Source organism: Coregonus clupeaformis, unplaced genomic scaffold (genome assembly GCF_020615455.1).
Source record: "Coregonus clupeaformis isolate EN_2021a unplaced genomic scaffold, ASM2061545v1 scaf0337, whole genome shotgun sequence".
In the NCBI taxonomy this organism is placed as follows: domain Eukaryota; kingdom Metazoa; phylum Chordata; class Actinopteri; order Salmoniformes; family Salmonidae; genus Coregonus; species Coregonus clupeaformis.
The window spans coordinates 320,001-346,318 of NW_025533792.1; the positions used below are offsets into that span (position 1 = coordinate 320,001).

At 47.4% G+C, this 26,318-nt stretch overlaps 1 protein-coding gene across 1 annotated transcript in view; it reads left to right on the top strand.

Annotated features, from left to right (window-relative positions):
* stra6 (signaling receptor and transporter of retinol STRA6) overlaps nucleotides 1-26,318 on the top strand; it is a 124,111-nt gene that overhangs the window by 65,616 nt on the left and 32,177 nt on the right. Inside the window, exons 13-17 of the mRNA XM_045214917.1 lie at nucleotides 4,560-4,693; nucleotides 4,802-4,919; nucleotides 5,573-5,674; nucleotides 6,448-6,611; nucleotides 25,822-25,956. Coding sequence (XP_045070852.1) covers nucleotides 4,560-4,693; nucleotides 4,802-4,919; nucleotides 5,573-5,674; nucleotides 6,448-6,611; nucleotides 25,822-25,956 — 653 coding nt within the window. The remainder of the gene's footprint in view (nucleotides 1-4,559; nucleotides 4,694-4,801; nucleotides 4,920-5,572; nucleotides 5,675-6,447; nucleotides 6,612-25,821; nucleotides 25,957-26,318) is intronic.

Consider the following 26,318-nt stretch of genomic DNA (forward strand, 5'->3'; position numbering starts at 1 on the left):
GCGCCAAGTCGAGGACTGGAGGGTAGCATAGGCTGAGATGAACTCTGCCTTGTTGGCCGCAGAGCGGCAGTTCCAGAGGCTGAGAGACCTGGAACTCCACGTGGGTCGTGCGCGCAGGGACCACCAGGTTAGAAGTGGCGGCAGCCATGCGGTGTGAGGCGTTTGTATGGCCTGTGCGGAGAGGAGAGAACAGGGATAGACAGACACATAGTTGACAGGCTACAGAAAAAGGCTACAATAATGCAAAGGAGATCGGAATGAAATGAACTAAACATCTGGGAAAGGAAGGCGAGGGCCTCCCTCACTCACGTTTCACTGAAACACTCAAATATAACTCTCCCAACTTCCACTTTAGAAAGTATAATTGTTGTAAACTACAGCGGTTCAATGTTTTCTGGAACAGACTCTAACTTAGTTTATTCAGCTAGCTAACTTGGTACACCGAATCATATGGCGCTAAAGCCAACTAGCATGCCAGCCTCCAATAACACGGTTTAGCACCAATACCGAGTTACAACAAACCACCAGTGTGTTAACACGCCAAACAGATCATTTGTGTCCGTGTCTAACGTTGTGTAAAGTTTTGGGGGTAGTTTTGACAGTTTGAGTGAGTACGTCGTCAACTTATTCAGCCAGTTAGTTAGCTAGAATAGTTAGCATACTAGCTAGCCATTGCTTTCTGCCAATGAACTAACCCCTCCTCCCACGGCACGAACACACAGAGAGCCAAGCTAACGTTAGCTAGTCACCCATGTCCCGAATTCCCTTGAACGACTCTGGTTACCAGTAAATAAAATATATATGGCATATAGGAGTGGCAATATCGTCCTCAGTAATTGTATCCTCAGTAAATTTCCATCCAAGTGGTCAGACCCCCGTGGCTTGTCATTGTTGATAGACAACAATAATTTGTTCACCTCTTCCACAGTCACTTTACGGAATTCAAAATTACAATGCTTGTCTTTCATAATTTGGTCAGATATATTTATATGTGTAGTGTCAGTGTTTGTTGCTGGCATGTCATACCTAAGTTTGCTAATCTTGCCAATGAAAAAACGAATTAAAGTAGTTGGCAATATCAGTTGGTTTTGTAATGAATGAGCCATCTGATTTCAATGAATGATGGAGCTGAGTTTGCCTTTTTTCCCAAAATGTCATTTAAGGGGCTCCAAAGCTTTTTACTATCATTCTTTATGTCATTTATCTTTGTTTCATAGTTTAGTTTCTTCTTCTTTTTATTCAGTTTAGTCACATGATTTCTCAATTTGCAATACGTTTGCCAATTGGTTGTGCAGCCAGACTTATTTGCCATTCCTTTTGCCTCATCCCTCTTAACCATACCATTTTTCAATTCCTCATCAACCCACAGGGATTTAACCGTTTTTACAGGCATTTTCTTAATGGGTGCATGCTTATTAGTAACTGGAATAAGCAATTTCATAAATATGTCAAGTGCAGCGTCTGTTTGCTCCTCATTACACACCACGGACCAACAAATATTCTTTACATCAGCAACATAGGAATCACTGCTAAACTTATTGTATGACATCTTATAAACGATATTAGGCCCAGCCTTTGGAACTTTGGTTTTCCTAGATATGGCTACTATATTGTGATCACTACATCCGATGGATCTGGATACTGCTTTGAAGCAAATTTCTGCAGCATTAATAAAGATGTGATCAATACATGTTGATGATTTCCTTCCTGTGCTGTTTGTAACTACCCTGGTAGGTTGACTGATAACCTGAACCAGGTTGCAAGCACTGGTTACAGTTTGAAGCTTTTTTCTTAAGTGGGTAGCTTGATGAAAGCGGTCAATATTTAAATCATGTTCTTTATGTTGGTGCAGGGTGAGCTGCACACAGTGGACTTCTACTAGGGTACACCAGTTCAGTGCTATCAGTGTAACTCTGGTTGATAGGCACATGATTGCTGCATCCAATAGCTGTAGGATCAGCAGAGGCATTCAGGGCAGTTAGAGGGACATACATTAGGTTACTTACATTGTGTCTACCAACGCCCCTAGGATAATGTACATTTGCTAAAGCATTATGACTGCTCAGCGACACAATGGTAGGCATTAACTGAGCTGGGCTTGGGTAATTGATAAGTCATTGTCTCAACGCAGCCTTATAATGCTGTGAAAGGATCCAGGAACCCAAATGATTTGGGTGGATCCCACCCTCCTTATAAAACGTGTTTTGTTTCCAAAAAGTATCGAAATTGTCAACAAATTGAGCTGCAATAATCACGTAGCCAGTTGTGAAGAGAAAGATTCCTGCTAAGCGTTCAGTGCCACGATTCAGAGGGCACAGGACCAGATATGATGGTTCTTTTATTAGTGTCTAGCAGAGAGTCAATCAGCTCTTTAAAATCCAGGTTTCAACTGTTCCAGAGCTGCCCTTCATAATGTCATTAAAACCCAGATGGACTACGATAGAATCGGTGTCCTGGCACAATACATTGGGAGCAGCTTAGTAATGTAATTTACTCGAGCTCTGGGATAGGACATTGTTTTTGCACCAGGAACGGTCACATTTCTTACCATGGAGCTGTCCAAAATCACGGCTGGCGAGACGGATGAGGAAATTCACCCACTCCAACGCTTTACGGGATTCGGAGAAACCTTTATGGACGGGCGAGAGGCAGGATAACTTGAGCCGGTTGCTCCCGAAGGTGCAGAAAGATCAGGCTCCAGGACGGCGAAACTATTAGTTGTTTGTATCCACTCCGGGCCTCTCGTTGGGAGTGTAGAGGCAGCTGTCTTCGGCTTCCACGGATCGTGACACACCGACCATCTTTGATTATCATGCTCCTCTTGCTGTGCTCCTTCGAGTCCTCTATCAGATGGGGAGGAGAGGCAGGAGATGGCTCCCCTGGCGAACGAACTACGGGCAACACCGGCCAGTTGGATAATGACAAATGACAAGGCGGAGATGCATCCAACAAGCGCGAACGCCGTCCAGGCACCGGTGTGGTAAAGGTAAACATTCCAATCTGCGTTTTCCCAAGTTTCTTGCGTAGCCTGGCGAACTGCGTGATCAAGGAATTGTAACTCTGAGTGATCCAGTTTGTCCCGACAAAGCGTAATAGATATAGCTCCTACAGCGCTGGAACCGTTCATTTAGTTCTCCAGACAAAGAGGTCTCCATTGGAAAACTCATCTGGGACTAACCCGTTAGCTTGATGGCTAGCAGCGTAGTGGCTCTGTCAAGCAGGCTTCAACCTGTCTATTAAGTGGCATTCCGGGACAAGAAATAGCAGTCCTAGTTGTTAAAAGCTAGAAGTTAACCGTTGGGTCAGTCACAGTAATCAGGTATTCTGCCACTGTGTACTCTCTATTTAGGGCTAATAGCATTCTAGTTTGCTCTGTTTTTTTGTGTCAAGTAATGATCTTTTTGTTTTCTCATGATTTGGTTGGGTCTAATTGTGTTGCTGTCCTGGGGCTCTGTGGGGTCTGTTTGTGTTTGTGAACTGGCTGAGGGGACTCTTCTCCAAGTTCATCAAGTATCTCTCTATTGTTCTCCGTCTCTCTCTCTCTCTGTCTCTGTCTCTGTCTCTGTCTCTCTCTCTCTCTCTCTCTCTCTCTCTCTCTCTCTCTCTCTCTCTCTCTCTCTCTCTCTCTCTCTCTCTTTGTCTCTGTCTCTGTCTCTGTCTCTGTCTCTCTGTCTCTCTGTCTCTCTGTGTCTCTGTCTCTGTCTCTGTCTCTGTCTCTGTCTCTGTCTCTGTCTCTCTCTCTCTCTCTCTCTCTCTCTCTCTCTCTCTCTCTCTCTCTCTCTCTCTCTCTCTCTCTCTCTCTCTCTCTCTCTCTCTCTCTCTCTCTCTCTCTCTCTCTCTCTCTCTCTCTCTCTCTCTGATGTGGCAGTCTGAGACCAGACTACCACATCACCACACTCTTCGTCTCCTCACTCCTCTCTTCCTCTTCTCACCCACTGTCCTCTGTCTTTTACACTATGAACATGTTTAACATATTGTAATGGTTTGGTAAAGAGTGTGTCATAGTCATAATAATACAACTACCTCAATTTATGGACTTCTAATTCTCCAGACAGACATGTAGTCTGTGTTAACATGATTAGTACGATTCATCCGTCTAGTTATTGCAGTCACACAGATACAGAAAGAGCTATTATGATAAGAAATGACAATTAGGCCACTATTTTAGAGATAATGCCATATTAAAAGTAATGAGATTTTAAATCGAATTGCATGAAGCTAATCTAATGCTCCACAGTCGCACATCCATTTAGCTCTGCTCAGGTGTGTCTGTGACCGGCTGTGTATGTGCATTCTAACCTGTGGAAAATAATCGGTAAGAAATAGCCTAAAGATCACATATAATACATCTACTCTTTTATTTTATTTATTTAACCTTTATTTAACCAGGTAAGCCAGTTGAGAACAAGTTCTCATTTACAACTGCGACCTGGCCAAGATAAAGCAAAGCAGTGCGATAAAAACAACAACACAGAGTTACATATGGGGTAAACAAAACATAAAGTCAAAAAATACAACAGAAAATATATATACAGTGACAGTACTCTACTCTACTCTAGATCCAACCTAAAGGGTCTGTATAGAGGAGACATCTATAACGTGTATAACTGCCAGAGGAATATCAGACCGTCTCGTCCTGCCCTGGTCTGCTGGATGGGATTCACCAGCTTCCAGGCTGCTCACATCTGCTTAGGTAAAACACCCCGCTCATACATTATGTACCTCACCTTACACCTGCTCAGGTAAGACCATGGTGTTCTTCCTGTGTCAGGGGGTTAGGTGTGTCTCTGTGTATCTCCAGGTATGCTGATCCAGACCATGGTGTTCTTCCTGTGTCTGCTGATCGCTGTGTTCCTCATCATCCTCCCCATCTTCCACGGACAGAACCTCATGCTCTTCAAGGTCCTGGGGAACATGTGGTGAGTCCACAGACCCTAGCCCTACAAACACTAGCCCCTCAGTGGTTCTTCACAGAGACTAGCCCCATAAACACTAGCCCCTCAGTTGTGGTTGTCAGAGACTAGCCCCATAAACACTAGCCCCTCAGTGGTGGTTCTCAGAGACTATAGAGAAAACGTCATGCTCTTCAAGGTCCTGGGGAACATGTGGTGAGTGGTGGTTGTCAGAGACTATAGAGAAAACGTCATGCTCTTCAAGGTCCTGGGGAACATGTGGTGAGTGGTGGTTGTCAGAGACTATAGAGAAAACGTCATGCTCTTCAAGGTCCTGGGGAACATGTGGTGGTTCTCAGAGACTATAGAGAAAACGTCATGCTCTTCAAGGTCCTGGGGAACATGGGGTGAGTGGTGGTTGTCAGAGACTATAGAGAAAACGTCATGCTCTTCAAGGTCCTGGGGAACATGTGGTGAGTGGTGGTTGTCAGAGACTATAGAGAAAACGTCATGCTCTTCAAGGTCCTGGGGAACATGCGGTGCTTCTCAGAGACTATACCCTACACTTCCCAATGGCAGTACATGATGAAATGCTATAGTCCTGCTTATGAATGGGTTATGTATGGTTTATGAATGTGTTATGAAGTCTTTATGTGGTTACCTTGATTTCCTCTCTCCAGGCCATTCTGGCTGATGCTGTTCTTAGCAGCAGTAGTCCAACACGTCACTGCCAGATTCTGTTTCATTAAGAAGTCTACAGGGACACGGGACCTCCACAACAGGTATGTACAGCGGTATGTATGTTCTGTAGAATGACTGTGTTGTTAGGTATGATGTGGCCTCTCAATCTAGTTCTAGGATGTATCATAGGTAGGTAGGTTGTATGTTCAGTCACATAACTGACATAGCCTTGGAAGCCACCCTGATCTCACGAACTCACATGAATGGTTCGCTGCTCGCGAGATCAGGGTGGCTTGCGAGGCCTATCAGTTAAATGTGATCATCATGTTCAGATGGACATTAGTTTCTCATTGGTGCCAGGTGTAGACAGGGTAGACATTAGTTTCTCATTGGTGCCAGGTGTAGACAGGGTAGACATTAGTTTGTCCATTGGTGCCAGGTGTAGACAGGGTAGACATTAGTTTGTCCATTGGTGCCAGGTGTAGACAGGGTAGACATTAGTTTGTCCATTGGTGCCAGGTGTAGACAGGGTAGACATTAGTTTCTTATTGGTGCCAGGTGTAGACAGGGTAGACATTAGTTTCTTATTGGTGCCAGGTGTAGACAGGGTAGACATTAGTTTCTTATTGGTGCCAGGTGTAGACAGGGTAGACATTAGTTTCTCATTGGTGCCAGGTGTAGACAGGGTAGACATTAGTTTCTCCATTGGTGCCAGGTGTAGACAGGGTAGACATTAGTTTCTTATTGGTGCCAGGTGTAGACAGGGTAGACGCTAGTTTCTTATTGGTGCCAGGTGTAGACAGGGTAGACATTAGTTTCTTATTGGTGCCAGGTGTAGACAGGGTAGATTGTTGACTCTGTGTCTGTCTCCTAGGGGTAGTCTCTTCCTGCTGACCTACCTGTTGTTCCCCGTCAATGTTCTGATTGGTGTGCTGCTGGGGGCGTGGCGGCTGGTCATCACGGCCCTGTTCAATATTGTCCACCTGGGACGCATGGACATCAGCCTCCTCAACCGCAATGTGGAGGCATTTGACCCCGGTGAGTCACTAGGACCCTCTGTGTTTATCTGGAGTTCACACGGGTGATGTAACCTATGTCCAGAAACAACCCCTAGCTCCTACCCCCTAGTCTGGACTTGTACCTGTCCTGTCCTCTCAGATCTCCTACCCCCTAGTCTGGACTTGTACCTGTCCAGTCCTCTCATATCTCCTACCCCCTAGTCTGGACTTGTACCTGTCCAGTCCTCTCAGAACTCCTACCCCCTGGTCTGGACTTGTACCTGTCCAGTCCTCTCATATCTCCTACCCCCTAGTCTGGACTTGTACCTGTCCAGTCCTCTCAGATCTCCTACCCCCTGGTCTGGACTTGTACCTGTCCAGTCCTCTCAGATCTCCTACCCCCTAGTCTGGACTTGTACCTGTCCAGTCCTCTCAGATCTCCCACCCCCTAGTCTGGACTTGTACCTGTCCAGTCCTCTCAGATCTCCTACCCCCTAGTCTGGACTTGTACCTGTCCTGTCCTCTCAGCTCTCCACAAGGGGACAGGGGCTAGGGGTGGTTTCTGGACAGAGGCCATGTCACTACTACATTGGGTCATCCCATTTCATTTCTGCCATCCTCACATCTTGTTAGGATGTTAGGTACTACATTTCTTGAATACTGTATGAATCCTATAAGTTGACATGGCCAATTTGGGTGCAACCAATAAGCTTACCTTCTCAGTGATCAAAATTACACTTCAACAAAATGTTTCAGGAATTATTCTCTGTTTCTAACTCCATAAAACGATTTCAGAACATTTTGAGATTGTGGGTTTTGAAATCCTCTTTCTTGTTTCTGTTTTGAGGTTGAATGACTCCATCCTCTTACAATTTCTCTGTACTTGAGCCTGTAAGGTTTTGGTCTCAAGGTCTAAATGTGTTTTACCACTAAGAACCACAGGAGGCTGGTGGGACCTATATTGGGGAGGACGGGCTCGTGGTAAATGACTCGAGCAGAATGAGTGGAATGGTATCAGATACATCAAACACATGGTTTCCATGGTTTCCAGGCGTTTGACGCCATTCCATTTGCTCCATTCTGGCAAATATGAGCCGTCCTCCCCTCAACAGCCTCCTGTGGTAAGAACAGTCCACTAAAGGCATGGATAGATTTCTTTCTCCATTTAGTGTTAAATGCACATTTCTACATTTCTCTAAAGAGAAGACATATCTAATTTTAGACACACAATGATATTATTTTAACCAATATGTAGGCTAATGGCAAGAAATCATTTTCTCTCAGTCATTTTCACCTTTGAAACTGTATGTTTTTTTTCTCCATCCCCCGAGGATACTCTCAACATAGTGTTAAGTTAAACAGACCAATTTTCTCTGAATAAATGAATAAATGCATTTATAGAGTTCCCACTTAGAGGACAGAAATAGGCTCCATCACAAATGGCAGCCTGTTCCCAGTGCATTACTGACCAGGGGCCCATCGTACACCCCCATGGTTTTCTCCTCCTTCACCACGCTGGAAGAAAAATCCCTCCTCTAGTCTGTCGAACCGTTATCCTCCTCTAGTCTGTCAAACCGTTATCCTCCTCTAGTCTGTCGAACCGTTATCCCTCCTCTAGTCTGTCGAACCGTTATCCTCCTCTAGTCTGTCGAACCGTTATCCTCCTCTAGTCTGTCGAACCGTTATCCCTCCTCTAGTCTGTCGAACCGTTATCCCTCCTCTAGTCTGTCGAACCGTTATCCCTCCTCTAGTCTGTCGAACCGTTATCCTCCTCTAGTCTGTCGAACCGTTATCCTCCTCTAGTCTGTCGAACCGTTATCCTCCTCTAGTCTGTCGAACCGTTATCCTCCTCTAGTCTGTCGAACCGTTATCCCTCCTCTAGTCTGTCGAACCGTTATCCCTCCTCTAGTCTGTCGAACCGTTATCCCTCCTCTAGTCTGTCGAACCGTTATCCTCCTCTAGTCTGTCGAACTGTTATCCTCCTCTAGTCTGTCGAACCGTTATCCCTCCTCTAGTCTGTCAAACCGTTATCCTCCTCTAGTCTGTCGAACCGTTATCCCTCCTCTAGTCTGTCGAACCGTTATCCTCCTCTAGTCTGTCGAACCGTTATCCTCCTCTAGTCTGTCGAACCGTTATCCCTCCTCTAGTCTGTCGAACCGTTATCCCTCCTCTAGTCTGTCGAACCGTTATCCTCCTCTAGTCTGTCGAACCGTTATCCTCCTCTAGTCTGTCGAACCGTTATCCCTCTAGTCTGTCGAACCGTTATCCCTCTAGTCTGTCGAACCGTTATCCCTCCTCTAGTCTGTCGAACCGTTATCCTCCTCTAGTCTGTCGAACCGTTATCCTCCTCTAGTCTGTCGAACCGTTATCCCTCCTCTAGTCTGTCGAACTGTTATCCCTCTAGTCTGTCGAACCGTTATCCTCCTCTAGTCTGTCGAACCGTTATCCTCCTCTAGTCTGTCGAACCGTTATCCCTCCTCTAGTCTGTCGAACCGTTATCCCTCTAGTCTGTCGAACCGTTATCCCTCTAGTCTGTCGAACCGTTATCCCTCCTCTAGTCTGTCGAACCGTTATCCTCCTCTAGTCTGTCGAACCGTTATCCTCCTCTAGTCTGTCGAACCGTTATCCCTCCTCTAGTCTGTCGAACTGTTATCCTCTCTAGTCTGTCAGAACCGTTATCCTCCTCTAGTCTGTCGAACCGTTATCCTCCTCTAGTCTGTCGAACCGTTATCCCTCCTCTAGTCTGTCGAACCGTTATCCTCCTCTAGTCTGTCGAACCGTTATCCTCCTCTAGTCTGTCGAACCGTTATCCCTCCTCTAGTCTGTCGAACCGTTATCCTCCTCTAGTCTGTCGAACCGTTATCCCTCCTCTAGTCTGTCGAACCGTTATCCCTCCTCTAGTCTGTCGAACCGTTATCCTCCTCTAGTCTGTCGAACCGTTATCCCTCCTCTAGTCTGTCGAACCGTTATCCCTCCTCTAGTCTGTCGAACCGTTATCCTCCTCTAGTCTGTCGAACCGTTATCCCTCCTCTAGTCTGTCGAACCGTTATCCTCCTCTAGTCTGTCGAACCGTTATCCCTCCTCTAGTCTGTCGAACCGTTATCCCTCCTCTAGTCTGTCGAACCGTTATCCTCCTCTAGTCTGTCGAACCGTTATCCCTCCTCTAGTCTGTCGAACCGTTATCCCTCCTCTAGTCTGTCGAACCGTTATCCTCCTCTAGTCTGTCGAACCGTTATCCTCCTCTAGTCTGTCGAACCGTTATCCCTCTAGTCTGTCGAACCGTTATCCCTCCTCTAGTCTGTCGAACCGTTATCCCTCCTCTAGTCTGTCGAACCGTTATCCCTCTAGTCTGTCGAACCGTTATCCTCCTCTAGTCTGTCGAACCGTTATCCTCCTCTAGTCTGTCGAACCGTTATCCCTCCTCTAGTCTGTCGAACCGTTATCCCTCTAGTCTGTCGAACCGTTATCCCTCCTCTAGTCTGTCGAACCGTTATCCTCCTCTAGTCTGTCGAACCGTTATCCTCCTCTAGTCTGTCGAACCGTTATCCTCCTCTAGTCTGTCGAACCGTTATCCTCCTCTAGTCTGTCGAACCGTTATCCCTCCTCTAGTCTGTCGAACCGTTATCCCTCCTCTAGTCTGTCGAACCGTTATCCCTCTAGTCTGTCGAACCGTTATCCTCCTCTAGTCTGTCGAACCGTTATCCCTCCTCTAGTCTGTCGAACCGTTATCCCTCTAGTATGTCGAACCGTTATCCCTCCTCTAGTCTGTCGAACCGTTATCCCTCCTCTAGTCTGTCGAACCGTTATCTCCTCTAGTCTGTCGAACCGTTATCCTCCTCTAGTCTGTCGAACCGTTATCCTCCTCTAGTCTGTCGAACCGTTATCCTCCTCTAGTCTGTCGAACCGTTATCCCTCCTCTAGTCTGTCGAACCGTTATCCCTCCTCTAGTCTGTCGAACCGTTATCCTCCTCTAGTCTGTCGAACCGTTATCCTCCTCTAGTCTGTCGAACCGTTATCCTCCTCTAGTCTGTCGAACCGTTATCCTCCTCTAGTCTGTCGAACCGTTATCCCTCCTCTAGTCTGTCGAACCGTTATCCCTCCTCTAGTCTGTCGAACCGTTATCCTCCTCTAGTCTGTCGAACCGTTATCCCTCCTCTAGTCTGTCGAACCGTTATCCTCCTCTAGTCTGTCAAACCGTTATCCTCCTCTAGTCTGTCGAACCGTTATCCTCCTCTAGTCTGTCGAACCGTTATCCCTCCTCTAGTCTGTCGAACCGTTATCCCTCCTCTAGTCTGTCGAACCGTTATCCTCCTCTAGTCTGTCGAACCGTTATCCTCCTCTAGTCTGTCGAACAGTTATCCCTCCTCTAGTCTGTCGAACCGTTATCCTCCTCTAGTCTGTCGAACCGTTATCCTCCTCTAGTCTGTCGAACCGTTATCCCTCCTCTAGTCTGTCGAACCGTTATCCCTCCTCTAGTCTGTCGAACCGTTATCCTCCTCTAGTCTGTCGAACCGTTATCCTCCTCTAGTCTGCCGAACCGTTATCCCTCCTCTAGTCTGTCGAACCGTTATCCCTCCTCTAGTCTGTCGAACCGTTATCCCTCCTCTAGTCTGTCGAACCGTTATCCTCCTCTAGTCTGTCGAACCGTTATCCTCCTCTAGTCTGTCGAACCGTTATCCCTCTAGTCTGTCGAACCGTTATCCTCCTCTAGTCTGTCGAACCGTTATACTCCTCTAGTCTGTCGAACCGTTATCCCTCCTCTAGTCTGTCGAACCGTTATCCCTCCTCTAGTCTGTCGAACCGTTATCCTCCTCTAGTCTGTCGAACCGTTATCCTCCTCTAGTCTGTCGAACCGTTATCCCTCCTCTAGTCTGTCGAACCGTTATCCCTCCTCTAGTCTGTCGAACCGTTATCCTCCTCTAGTCTGTCGAACCGTTATCCCTCCTCTAGTCTGTCGAACCGTTATCCCTCCTCTAGTCTGTCGAACCGTTATCCTCCTCTAGTCTGTCGAACCGTTATCCCTCCTCTAGTCTGTCGAACCGTTATCCCTCCTCTAGTCTGTCGAACCGTTATCCCTCTAGTCTGTCGAACCGTTATCCCTCCTCTAGTCTGTCGAACCGTTATCCTCCTCTAGTCTGTCGAACCGTTATCCTCCTCTAGTCTGTCGAACCGTTATCCTCCTCTAGTCTGTCCAACCCGTTATCCCTCCTCTAGTCTGTTGAACCGTTATCCCTCCTCTAGTATGTCGAACCGTTATCCTCCTCTAGTCTGTCGAACCGTTATCCCTCCTCTAGTCTGTCGAACCGTTATCCCTCCTCTAGTCTGTCGAACCGTTATCCTCCTCTAGTCTGTCGAACCATTATCCTCCTCTAGTCTGTCCAACCCGTTATCCCTCCTCTAGTCTGTTGAACCGTTATCCCTCCTCTAGTCTGTCGAACCGTTATCCTCCTCTAGTCTGTCGAACCGTTATCCTCCTCTAGTCTGTCGAACCGTTATCCCTCCTCTAGTCTGTCGAACCGTTATCCCTCTAGTCTGTCGAACCGTTATCCCTCCTCTAGTCTGTCGAACCGTTATCCTCCTCTAGTCTGTCGAACCGTTATCCTCCTCTAGTCTGTCGAACCGTTTTCCCTCTAGTCTGTCGAACCGTTATCCTCCTCTAGTCTGTCGAACCGTTATCCCTCCTCTAGTCTGTCGAACCGTTATCCCTCCTCTAGTCTGTCGAACCGTTATCCTCCTCTAGTCTGTCGAACCGTTATCCCTCCTCTAGTCTGTCGAACCGTTATCCTCCTCTAGTCTGTCGAACCGTTATCCCTCCTCTAGTCTGTCGAACCGTTATCCTCCTCTAGTCTGTCGAACCGTTATCCTCCTCTAGTCTGTCGAACCGTTATCCCTACTCTAGTCTGTCGAACCGTTATCCCTCCTCTAGTCTGTCGAACCGTTATCCCTCCTCTAGTCTGTCGAACCGTTATCCCTCCTCTAGTCTGTCGAACCGTTATCCCTCCTCTAGTCTGTCGAACCGTTATCCCTCCTCTAGTCTGTCGAACCGTTATCCCTCCTCTAGTCTGTCGAACCGTTATCCTCCTCTAGTCTGTCGAACCGTTATCCCTCCTCTAGTCTGTCGAACCGTTATCCTCCTCTAGTCTGTCGAACCGTTATCCTCCTCTAGTCTGTCGAACCGTTATCCTCCTCTAGTCTGTCGAACCGTTATCCCTCCTCTAGTCTGTCGAAACCGTTATCCCTCCTCTAGTCTGTCGAACCGTTATCCTCCTCTAGTCTGTCGAACCGTTATCCCTCCTCTAGTCTGTCGGAACCGTTATCCCTCCTCTAGTCTGTCGAACCGTTATCCCTCCTCTAGTCTGTCGAACCGTTATCCTCCCTCTAGTCTGTCGAACCGTTATCCTCCTCTAGTCTGTCGAACCGTTATCCTCCTCTAGTCTGTCGAACCGTTATCCTCCTCTAGTCTGTCGGAACCGTTATCCCTCCTCTAGTCTGTCGAACCGTTATCCCTCCTCTAGTCTGTCGAACCGTTATCCCTCCTCTAGTCTGTCGAACCGTTATCCCTCTAGTCTGTCGAACCGTTATCCTCCTCTAGTCTGTCGAACCGTTATCCTCCTCTAGTCTGTCGAACCGTTATCCCTCCTCTAGTCTGTCGAACCGTTATCCCTCTAGTCTGTCGAACCGTTATCCTCCTCTAGTCCGTCGAACCGTTATCCCTCCTCTAGTCTGTCGAACCGTTATCCTCCTCTAGTCTGTCAGAACCGTTATCCTCCTCTAGTCTGTCGAACCGTTATCCCTCCTCTAGTCTGTCGAACCGTTATCCCTCCTCTAGTCTGTCGAACCGTTATCCTCCTCTAGTCTGTCGAACCGTTATCCCTCCTCTAGTCTGTCGAACCGTTATCCTCCTCTAGTCTGTCGAACCGTTATCCCTCCTCTAGTCTGTCGAACCGTTATCCCTCCTCTAGTCTGTCGAACCGTTATCCTCCTCTAGTCTGTCGAACCGTTATCCCTCCTCTAGTCTGTCGAACCGTTATCCTCCTCTAGTCTGTCGAACCGTTATCCCTCCTCTAGTCTGTCGAACCGTTATCCTCCTCTAGTCTGTCGAACCGTTATCCTCCTCTAGTATGTCGAACCGTTATCCTCCTCTAGTCTGTCGAACCGTTATCCTCCTCTAGTCTGTCGAACCGTTATCCCTCCTCTAGTCTGTCGAACCGTTATCCCTCCTCTAGTCTGTCGAACCGTTATCCCTCCTCTAGTCTGTCGAACCGTTATCCCTCCTCTAGTCTGTCGAACCGTTATCCCTCCTCTAGTCTGTCGAACCGTTATCCTCCTCTATGTCGAACCGTTATCCTCCTCTAGTCTGTCGAACCGTTATCCTCCTCTAGTCTGTCGAACCGTTATCCCTCCTCTAGTCTGTCGAACCGTTATCCCTCCTCTAGTCTGTCGAACCGTTATCCCTCCTCTAGTCTGTCGAACCGTTATCCCTCCTCTAGTCTGTCGAACCGTTATCCTCCTCTAGTCTGTCGAACCGTTATCCTCCTCTAGTCTGTCGAACCGTTATCCTCCTCTAGTCTGTCGAACCGTTATCCCTCCTCTAGTCTGTCGAACCGTTATCCTCCTCTAGTCTGTCGAACCGTTATCCTCCTCTAGTCTGTCGAACCGTTATCCTCCTCTAGTCTGTCGAACCGTTATCCCTCCTCTAGTCTGTCGAACCGTTATCCTCCTCTAGTCTGTCCAACCCGTTATCCCTCCTCTAGTCTGTCGAACCGTTATCCTCCTCTAGTCTGTCGAACCGTTATCCTCCTCTAGTCTGTCGAACCGTTATCCTCCTCTAGTCTGTCGAACCGTTATCCTCCTCTAGTCTGTCGAACCGTTATCCCTCTAGTCTGTCGAACCGTTATCCTCCTCTAGTCTGTCGAACCGTTATCCTCCTCTAGTCTGTCGAACCGTTATCCCTCCTCTAGTCTGTCGAACCGTTATCCTCCTCTAGTCTGTCGAACCGTTATCCCTCCTCTAGTCTGTCGAACCGTTATCCCTCCTCTAGTCTGTCGAACCGTTATCCTCCTCTAGTCTGTCGAACCCGTTATCCTCCTCTAGTCTGTCGAACCCGTTATCCCTCCTCTAGTCTGTCGAACCGTTATCCCTCCTCTAGTCTGTCGAACCGTTATCCTCCTCTAGTCTGTCGAACCGTTATCCCTCCTCTAGTCTGTCGAACCGTTATCCCTCCTCTAGTCTGTCGAACCGTTATCCTCCTCTAGTCTGTCGAGCCGTTATCCCTCCTCTAGTCTGTCGAACCGTTATCCCTCCTCTAGTCTGTCGAACCGTTATCCCTCTAGTCTGTCGAACCGTTATCCCTCCTATAGTCTGTCAAACCGTTATCCTCCTCTAGTCTGTCGAACCGTTATCCTCCTCTAGTCTGTCCAACCCGTTATCCCTCCTCTAGTCTGTTGAACCGTTATCCCTCCTCTAGTATGTCGAACCGTTATCCTCCTCTAGTCTGTCGAACCGTTATCCCTCCTCTAGTCTGTCGAACCGTTATCCCTCCTCTAGTCTGTCGAACCGTTATCCTCCTCTAGTCTGTCGAACCGTTATCCTCCTCTAGTCTGTCCAACCCGTTATCCCTCCTCTAGTCTGTTGAACCGTTATCCCTCCTCTAGTCTGTTCGAACCGTTATCCTCCTCTAGTCTGTCGAACCGTTATCCTCCTCTAGTCTGTCGAACCGTTATCCCTCCTCTAGTCTGTCGAACCGTTATCCTCCTCTAGTCTGTCGAACCGTTATCCCTCCTCTAGTCTGTCGAACCGTTATCCTCCTCTAGTCTGTCGAACCGTTATCCTCCTCTAGTCTGTCGAACCGTTATCCCTACTCTAGTCTGTCGAACCGTTATCCCTCCTCTAGTCTGTCGAACCGTTATCCCTCCTCTAGTCTGTCGAACCGTTATCCCTCCTCTAGTCTGTCGAACCGTTATCCCTCCTCTAGTCTGTCGGAACCGTTATCCCTCCTCTAGTCTGTCGAACCGTTATCCCTCCTCTAGTCTGTCGAACCGTTATCCTCCTCTAGTCTGTCGAACCGTTATCCCTCCTCTAGTCTGTCGAACCGTTATCCTCCTCTAGTCTGTCGAACCGTTATCCTCCTCTAGTCTGTCGAACCGTTATCCTCCTCTAGTCTGTCGAACCGTTATCCCTCCTCTAGTCTGTCGAACCGTTATCCCTCCTCTAGTCTGTCGAACCGTTATCCTCCTCTAGTCTGTCGAACCGTTATCCCTCCTCTAGTCTGTCGAACCGTTATCCCTCCTCTAGTCTGTCGAACCGTTATCCCTCCTCTAGTCTGTCGAACCGTTATCCTCCTCTAGTCTGTCGAACCGTTATCCTCCTCTAGTCTGTCGAACCGTTATCCTCCTCTAGTCTGTCGAACCGTTATCCTCCTCTAGTCTGTCGAACCGTTATCCCTCCTCTAGTCTGTCGAACCGTTATCCCTCTAGTCTGTCGAACCGTTATCCCTCCTCTAGTCTGTCGAACCGTTATCCCTCTAGTCTGTCGAACCGTTATCCCTCCTCTAGTCTGTCGAACCGTTATCCCTCCTCTAGTCTGTCGAACCGTTATCCCTCCTCTAGTCTGTCGAACCGTTATCCCTCCTCTAGTCTGTCGAACCGTTATCCTCCTCTAGTCTGTCGAACCGTTATCCTCCTCTAGTCTGTCGAACCGTTATCCCTCCTCTAGTCTGTCGAACCGTTATCCCTCCTCTAGTCTGTCGAACCGTTATCCCTCCTCTAGTCTGTCGAACCGTTATCCCTCCTCTAGTCTGTCGAACCGTTATCCCTCCTCTAGTCTGTCGAACCCGTTATCCTCCTCTAGTCTGTCGAACCGTTATCCCTCTAGTCTGTCGAACCGTTATCCCTCCTCTAGTCTGTCGAACCGTTATCCTCCTCTAGTCTGTCGAACCGTTATCCTCCTCTAGTCTGTCGAACCGTTATCCCTCCTCTAGTCTGTCGAACCGTTATCCCTCCTCTAGTCTGTCGAACCGTTATCCCTCCTCTAGTCTGTCGAACCGTTATCCTCCTCTAGTCTGTCGAACCGTTATCCTCCTCTAGTATCTCGAAACGTTATCCCTCCTCTAGTCTGTCGAACCGTTATCCCTCCTCTAGTCTGTCGAACCGTTATCCTCCTCTAGTCTGTCGAACCGTTATCCCTCCTCTAGTCTGTCGAACCGTTATCCTCCTCTAGTCTGTCGAACCGTTATACCTCCTCTAGTCTGTCGAACCGTTATCCTCCTCTAGTCTGTCGAACCGTTATCCCTCCTCTAGTCTGTCGAACCGTTATCCCTCCTCTAGTCTGTCGAACCGTTATCCTCCTCTAGTCTGTCGAACCGTTATCCTCCTCTAGTCTGTCGAACCGTTATCCCTCCTCTAGTCTGTCGAACCGTTATCCTCCTCTAGTCTGTCGAACCGTTATCCCTCCTCTAGTCTGTCGAACCGTTATCCCTCTAGTCTGTCGAACCGTTATCCCTCCTCTAGTCTGTCGAACCGTTATCCCTCCTCTAGTCTGTCGAACCGTTATCCTCCTCTAGTCTGTCGAACCGTTATCCTCCTCTAGTCTGTCGAACCGTTATCCTCCTCTAGTCTGTCGAACCGTTATCCTCCTCTAGTCTGTCGAACCGTTATCCTCCTCTAGTCTGTCGAACCGTTATCCTCCTCTAGTCTGTCGAACCGTTATCCCTCCTCTAGTCTGTCGAACCGTTATCCTCCTCTATTCTGTCGAACCGTTATCCCTCCTCTAGTCTGTCGAACCGTTATCCTCCTCTAGTCTGTCGAACCGTTATCCTCCTCTAGTCTGTCGAACCGTTATCCCTCCTCTAGTCTGTCGAACCGTTATCCCTCCTCTAGTCTGTCGAACCGTTATCCTCCTCTAGTCTGTCGAACCGTTATCCTCCTCTAGTCTGTCGAACCGTTATCCTCCTCTAGTCTGTCGAACCGTTATCCTCCTCTAGTCTGTCGAACCGTTATCCCTCCTCTAGTCTGTCGAACCGTTATCCTCCTCTAGTCTGTCGAACCGTTATCCTCCTCTAGTCTGTCGAACCGTTATCCTCCTCTAGTCTGTCGAACCGTTATCCTCCTCTAGTCTGTCGAACCGTTATCCTCCTCTAGTCTGTCGAACCGTTATCCTCCTCTAGTCTGTCGAACCGTTATCCCTCCTCTAGTCTGTCGAACCGTTATCCTCCTCTAGTCTGTCGAACCGTTATCCTCCTCTAGTCTGTCGAACCGTTATCCCTCTAGTCTGTCGAACCGTTATCCTCCTCTAGTCTGTCGAACCGTTATCCCTCCTCTAGTCTGTCGAACCGTTATCCCTCTAGTCTGTCGAACCGTTATCCTCCTCTAGTCTGTCGAACCGTTATCCTCCTCTAGTCTGTCGAACCGTTATCCCTCCTCTAGTTTGTCGAACCGTTATCCCTCCTCTAGTCTGTCGAACCGTTATCCTCCTCTAGTCTGTCGAACCGTTATCCCTCCTCTAGTCTGTCGAACCGTTATCCTCCTCTAGTCTGTCGAACCGTTATCCTCCTCTAGTCTGTCGAACCGTTATCCTCTTCTAGTCTGTCGAACCGTTATCCTCCTCTAGTCTGTCGAACCGTTATCCTCCTCTAGTCTGTCGAACCGTTATCCCTCCTCTAGTCTGTCGAACCGTTATCCTCCTCTAGTCTGTCGAACCGTTATCCTCCTCTAGTCTGTCGAACCGTTATCCTCCTCTAGTCTGTCGAACCGTTATCCCTCTAGTCTGTCGAACCGTTATCCCTCCTCTAGTCTGTCGAACCGTTATCCCTCCTCTAGTCTGTCGAACCGTTATCCTCCTCTAGTCTGTCGAACCGTTATCCCTCCTCTAGTCTGTCGAACCGTTATCCTCCTCTAGTCTGTCCGAACCGTTATCCTCCTCTAGTCTGTCGAACCGTTATCCCTCTAGTCTGTCGAACCGTTATCCTCCTCTAGTCTGTCGAACCGTTATCCCTCCTCTAGTCTGTCGAACCGTTATCCCTCCTCTAGTCTGTCGAACCGTTATCCTCCTCTAGTCTGTCGAACCGTTATCCCTCCTCTAGTCTGTCGAACCGTTATCCTCCTCTAGTCTGTCGAACCGTTATCCTCCTCTAGTCTGTCGAACCGTTATCCTCCTCTAGTCTGTCGAACCGTTATCCTCCTCTAGTCTGTCGAACCGTTATCCTCCTCTAGTCTGTCGAACCGTTATCCCTCCTCTAGTCTGTCGAACCGTTATCCTCCTCTAGTCTGTCGAACCGTTATCCCTCCTCTAGTCTGTCGAACCGTTATCCCTCCTCTAGTCTGTCGAACCGTTATCCTCCTCTAGTCTGTCGAACCGTTATCCCTCCTCTAGTCTGTCGAACCGTTATCCCTCCTCTAGTCTGTCGAACCGTTATCCCTCCTCTAGTCTGTCGAACCGTTATCCCTCCTCTAGTCTGTCGAACCGTTATCCTCCTCTAGTCTGTCGAACCGTTATCCTCCTCTAGTCTGTCGAACCGTTATCCCTCCTCTAGTCTGTCGAGACCCGTTATCCCTCCTCTAGTCTGTCGAACCGTTATCCCTCCTCTAGTCTGTCGAACCGTTATCCTCCTCTAGTCTGTCGAACCGTTATCCTCCTCTAGTCTGTCGAACCGTTATCCCTCTAGTCTGTCGAACCGTTATCCTCCTCTAGTCTGTCGAACCGTTATCCTCCTCTAGTCTGTCGAACCGTTATCCTCCTCTAGTCTGTCGAACCGTTATCCTCCTCTAGTCTGTCGAACCGTTATCCTCCTCTAGTCTGTCGAACCGTTATCCTCCTCTAGTCTGTCGAACCGTTATCCCTCCTCTAGTCTGTCGAACCGTTATCCTCCTCTAGTCTGTCGAACCGTTATCCTCCTCTAGTCTGTCGAACCGTTATCCTCCTCTAGTCTCGTCGAACCGTTATCCCTCCTCTAGTCTGTCGAACCGTTATCCCTCCTCTAGTCTGTCGAACCGTTATCCTCCTCTAGTCTGTCGAACCGTTATCCTCCTCTAGTCTGTCGAACCGTTATCCCTCCTCTAGTCTGTCGAACCGTTATCCTCCTCTAGTCTGTCGAACCGTTATCCTCCTCTAGTCTGTCGAACCGTTATCCCTTCTCTAGTCTGTCGAACCGTTATCCTCCTCTAGTCTGTCGAACCGTTATCCCTCCTCTAGTCTGTCGAACCGTTATCCCTCCTCTAGTCTGTCGAACCGTTATCCCTCCTCTAGTCTGTCGAACCGTTATCCTCCTCTAGTCTGTCGAACCGTTATCCTCCTCTAGTCTGTCGAACCGTTTTCCCCGATGCATTGTGATTGCACTCCAATATCAGAAATTGCTGCAGTTATGAGATTTCCCAAATGGCACCCTATTTCGCATAGGGCTCTGGTCAAAAGTAGTGCACTATATAGGGAATAGGGTGTCATAGGGCTCTGGTCAAAAGCAATGCACTATATAGGGAACAGGGTGTCATAGGGCTCTGGTCTAAAGTAGTGCACTACATAGGGAACAGGGTGTCATAGGGCTCTGGTCTAAAGTAGTGCTCTATATAGGGAACAGGGTGTCATAGGGCCCTGGTCTAAAGTAGTGCACTATATAGGGAACAGGGTGTCATAGGGCTCTGGTCTAAAGTAGTGCACTATATAGGGAATAGTCTCCTGTAGCTCAGTTGATAGAGCATGGTGCTTGCAACGCCAGGGTTGTGGGTTCGATTCCCACGGGGGGCCAGTATGAAAACTGTATGCACTCACTAACTGTAAGTCGCTCTGGATAAGAGCGTCTGCTAAATGACTAAAAATGAATAGGATGTCGTTTGGGATGCAGTCTCAGATTTATGAGACTGTGGTGAGGGATTTATATTAAGTGCTTCATTCCAAAGCTAGAGGGCTCCTGATATCTCCAGGAGTGACAAGTAAAAATGTTGTCTAACCGGTGTGTGAGCTGCTGACTGCTCATAACTTGCAGTTGATTGTTGACACGTCAACCAGGATCAAGGGGGCGGGGCAATGTGTGGCTGTTCTTTTGATAATCAGTGGCTGTTTTGGAGGGGGAGTGGCTTCTCCTCACCTAGGCAATCAGTACAGGAAGGTGTGCTCTTCACCTTTGCGAGGCAATTAGCAATTAGTACAGGGAGGTGTGCTCTTCACCTTTGCGAGGCAATTAGCAATTAGTACAGGGAGGTGTGCTCTTCACCTTTGCGAGGCAATTAGCAATTAGTACAGGGAGGTGTGCTCTTCACCTTTGCGAGGCAATTAGCAATTAGTACAGGGAGGTGTGCTCTTCACCTTTGCGAGGCAATTAGCAATTAGTACAGGGAGGTGTGCTCTTCACCTTTGCGAGGCAATTAGCAATTAGTACAGGGAGGTGTGCTCTTCACCTTTGCGAGGCAATTAGCAATTAGTACAGGGAGGTGTGCTCTTCACCTTTGCGAGGCAATTAGCAATTAGTACAGGGAGGTGTGCTCTTCACCTTTGCGAGGCAATTAGCAATTAGTACAGGGAGGTGTGCTCTTCACCTTTGCGAGGCAATTAGCAATTAGTACAGGGAGGTGTGCTCTTCACCTTTGCGAGGCAATTAGCAATTAGTACAGGGAGGTGTGCTCTTCACCTTTGCGAGGCAATTAGCAATTAGTACAGGGAGGTGTGCTCTTCACCTTTGCGAGGCAATTAGCAATTAGTACAGGGAGGTGTGCTCTTCACCTTTGCGAGGCAATTAGCAATTAGTACAGGGAGGTGTGCTCTTCACTTTTGCGAGGCAATTAGCAATTAGTACAGGGAGGTGTGCTCTTCACCTTTGCGAGGCAATTAGCAATTAGTACAGGGAGGTGTGCTCTTCACCTTTGCGAGGCAATTAGCAATTAGTACAGGGAGGTGTGCTCTTCACCTTTGCGAGGCAATTAGCAAGTAGTACAGGGAGGTGTGCTCTTCACCTTTGCGAGGCAATTAGCAATTAGTACAGGGAGCTGTGCTCTTCACCTTTGCGAGGCAATTAGCAATTAGTACAGGGGAGGTGTGCTCTTCACCTTTGCGAGGCAATTAGCAATTAGTACAGGGAGGTGTGCTCTTCACCTTTGCGAGGCAATTAGCAATTAGTACAGGGAGGTGTGCTCTTCACCTTTGCGAGGCAATTAGCAATTAGTACAGGGAGGTGTGCTCTTCACCTTTGCGAGGCAATTAGCAATTAGTACAGGGAGGTGTGCTCTTCACCTTTGCGAGGCAATTAGCAATTAGTACAGGGAGGTGTGCTCTTCACCTTTGCGAGGCAATTAGCAATTAGTACAGGGAGGTGTGCTCTTCACCTTTGCGAGGCAATTAGCAATTAGTACAGGGAGGTGTGCTCTTCACCTTTGCGAGGCAATTAGCAATTAGTACAGGGAGGTGTGCTCTTCACCTTTGCGAGGCAATTAGCAATTAGTACAGGGAGGTGTGCTCTTCACCTTTGCGAGGCAATCAGCAATTAGTACAGGGAGGTGTGCTCTTCACCTTTGCGAGGCAATTAGCAATTAGTACAGGGAGGTGTGCTCTTCACCTTTGCGAGGCAATCAGCAATTAGTACAGGGAGGTGTGCTCTTCACCTTTGCGAGGCAATTAGCAATTAGTACAGGGAGGTGTGCTCTTCACCTTTGCGAGGCAATTAGCAATTAGTACAGGGAGGTGTGCTCTTCACCTCACCTAGGCAATCAGTAATTAGTACAGGGAGGTGTGCTCTTCACCTTTGCGAGGCAATTAGCAATTAGTACAGGGAGGTGTGCTCTTCACCTTTGCGAGGCAATTAGCAATTAGTACAGGGAGGTGTGCTCTTCACCTTTGCTAGGCAATCAGTAATTAGTACAGGGAGGTGTGCTCTTCACCTTTGCGAGGCAATTAGCAATTAGTACAGGGAGGTGTGCTCTTCACCTTTGCGAGGCAATCAGCAATTAGTACAGGGAGGTGTGCTCTTCACCTTTGCGAGGCAATTAGCAATTAGTACAGGGAGGTGTGCGCTTCACCTTTGCGAGGCAATTAGCAATTAGTACAGGGAGGTGTGCTCTTCACCTTTGCGAGGCAATTAGCAATTAGTACAGGGAGGTGTGCTCTTCACCTTTGCGAGGCAATTAGCAATTAGTACAGGGAGGTGTGCTCTTCACCTTTGCGAGGCAATTAGCAATTGGTACAGGGAGGTGTGCTCTTCACCTTTGCGAGGCAATTAGCAATTAGTACAGGGAGGTGTGCTCTTCACCTTTGCGAGGCAATTAGCAATTAGTACAGGGAGGTGTGCTCTTCACCTTTGCGAGGCAATTAGCAATTAGTACAGGGAGGTGTGCTCTTCACCCAGACGGTGTTGCCGAGGAAGGAAAGAGCGGAAATCTAATGCAAGCACACTATTCCAGACCAGTCTGAACTTTTAAACGTTTGAATGGCGTTTATATATATATATATATATATATATATATATATATATATATATATATATATATATACACTACAAGTCCCACCTAATAAGAAGTATGTAGAAGATTTAAAGTGGGGACTCTTGCTTCGTAAGCCCCATTTAATAAGTTATAAATTATTCTTACAATATTTAAAATGTGGCTGCTGTCGCAAGCCACATAATAAACTATACAGTGGGGGAAAAAAGTATTTAGTCAGCCACCAATTGTGCAAGATCTCCCACTTAAAAAGATGAGAGAGGCCTGTAATTTTCATCATAGGTACACGTCAACTATGACAGACAAATTGAGAAGACAAAAAATCCAGAAAATCACATTGTAGGATTTTTAATGAATTTATTTGCAAATTATGGTGGAAAATAAGTATTTGGTCACCTACAAACAAGCAAGATTTCTGGCTCTCACAGACCTGTAACTTCTTCTTTAAGAGGCTCCTCTGTCCTTCACTCGTTACCTGTATTAATGGAACCTGTTTGAACTTGTTATCAGTATAAAAGACACCTGTCCACAACCTCAAACAGTCACACTCCAAACTCCACTATGGCCAAGACCAAAGAGCTGTCAAAGGACACCAGAAACAAAATTGTAGACCTGCACCAGGCTGGGAAGACTGAATCTGCAATAGGTAAGCAGCTTGGTTTGAAGAAATCAACTGTGGGAGCAATTATTAGGGAAATGGAAGACATACAAGACCACTGATAATCTCCCTCGATCTGGGGCTCCACGCAAGATCTCACCCCGTGGGGTCAAAATGATCACAAGAACGGTGAGCAAAAATCCCAGAACCACATGGGGGGACCTAGTGAATGACCTGCAGAGAGCTGGGACCAAAGTAACAAAGCCTACCATCAGTAAACACTACGCGCCAGGGACTCAAATCCTGCAGTGCCAGACGTGTCCCCCTGCTTAAGACAGTACATGTCCAGGCCCGTCTGAAGTTTGCTAGAGTGCATTTGGATGATCCAGAAGAGGATTGGGAGAATGTCATATGGTCAGATGAAACCAAAATAGAACTTTTAGGTAAAAACTAAACTCGTTGTGTTTGGAGGACAAAGAATGCTGAGTTGCATCCAAAGAACACCATACCTACTGTGAAGCATGGGGGTGGAAACATCATGCTTTGGGGCTGTTTTTCTGCAAAGGGACCAGGACGGCTGATCCGTGTAAAGGAAAGAATGAATGGGGCCATGTATCGTGAGATTTTGAGTGAAAACCTCCTTCCATCAGCAAGGGCATTGAAGATGAAACGTGGCTGGGTCTTTCAGCATGACAATGATCCCAAACACACCGCCCGGGCAACGAAGGAGTGGCTTTGTAAGAAGCATTTCAAGGTCCTGGAGTGGCCTAGCCAGTCTCCAGATCTCAACCCCATAGAAAATCTTTGGAGGGAGTTGAAAGTCCGTGTTGCCCAGCGACAGCCCCAAAACATCACTGCTCTAGAGGAGATCTGCATGGAGGAATGGGCCAAAATACCAGCAACAGTGTGTGAGAACCTTGTGAAGACTTACAGAAAACATTTGACCTGTGTCATTGCCAACAAAGGGTTTATAACAAAGTATTGAGAAACTTTTGTTATTGACCAAATACTTATTTTCCACCATAATTTGCAAATAAATTCATTAAAAATCCTACAATGTGATTTTCTGGAGAAAAAAATCTCATTTTGTCTGTCATAGTTGACGTGTACCTATGATGAAAAGTACAGGCCTCTCTCATCTTTTTAAGTGGGAGAACTTGCACAATTGGTGGCTGACTAAATACTTTTTTTTCCCCACTGTAAAAGCCAGACTACGGTTTGCAACTGCACATGGGGACAAAGATCGTACTTTTTGGAGAAATGTCCTCTGGTCTGATGAAACAAAAATAGAACTGTTTGTCCATAATGACCATCGTTATGTTTGGAGGAAAAAGGGGGACGCTTGCAAGCTGAAGAACACCATCCCAACCGTGAAGCACGGGGGTGGCAGCATCATGCTGTGGGGGTGCTTTGCTGCAGGAGAGACTGGTGCACTTGGAAAATTATGTGGATATATTGAAGCAACATCTCAAGACATCAGTCAGGAAGTTAAGGCTTGGTCGCAAATGGGTCTTCTAAATGGACAATGACCCCAAGCATACTTCCAAAGTTGTGGCAAAATGGCTTAAGGACAACAAAGTCAAGGTATTGGAGTGGCCATCACAAAGCTCTGACCTCAATCCTATAGAAAATGTGTGGCCAGAACTGAAAAAGTGTGTGCGAGCAAGGAGGCCTACAAACCTGACTCAGTTACACCAGCTCTGTCAGGAGGAATGGGCCAAAATTCACCCAACTAATTGTGGGAAGCTTGTGGAAGGCTACCCGAAACATTTGACCCAAGTTAAACAATTTAAAGTCAATGCTACCAAATACTAATTCAGTGTATGTAAACTTCTGACCCACTGGGAATTTGATTAAATAAATAAAAGCTGAAATAAATAATTCTCTCTACTATTATTCTGACATTTCACATTCTTAAAATAAAGTGGTGATCCTAACTGACCTAAGACAGGGAATTATTACCAGAATTAAATGTCAGGAATTGTGAAAAACGTAGTTTAAATGTATTCGGCTAAGGTGTATGTAAACTTCCGACTTCAACTGTATGTTGTGAAATTTTTAGATATTACTTGTTAGATATTACTACACTGTCGGAGCTAGAAGCACAAGCATTTCGCTACACCCGCAGCAACATCTGCTAAACACGTGCATGTGACAAATAACATTTGATTGGATTTGATTTAGCCCAGTGATTCTGATCTCCCAACCTGTCTGTCCCTGTGTCTCTCTAACAGCCTACCGCTGCTATGCTCACTATCTGAAGATTGAGGTGAGCCAGAGTCACCCGGTGATGAAGGCCTTCTGTGGGATGATAATGCAGTGTGCCGGGCAGGACAGAGACGAAAAGAAGGCCCGAGATGCAGAGGAAGGTGTGTACTAGTCCTGTAACCTACCTCTAGTGGTGTTTACTAGTCCTGTAACCTACCTCTAGTGGTGTGTACTAGTCCTGTAACCTACCTCTAGTGGTGTTTACTAGTCCTGTAACCTACCTCTAGTGGTGTTTACTAGTCCTGTAACCTACCTCTAGTGGTGTTTACTAGTCCTGTAACCTGCCTCTAGTGGTGTTTACTAGTCCTGTAACCTACCTCTAGTGGTGTTTACTAGTCCTGTAACCTACCTCTAGTGGTGTTTACTAGTCCTGTAACCTACCTCTAGTGGTGTTTACTAGTCCTGTAACCTACCTCTAGTGGTGTTTACTAGTCCTGTAACCTGCCTCTAGTGGTGTTTACTA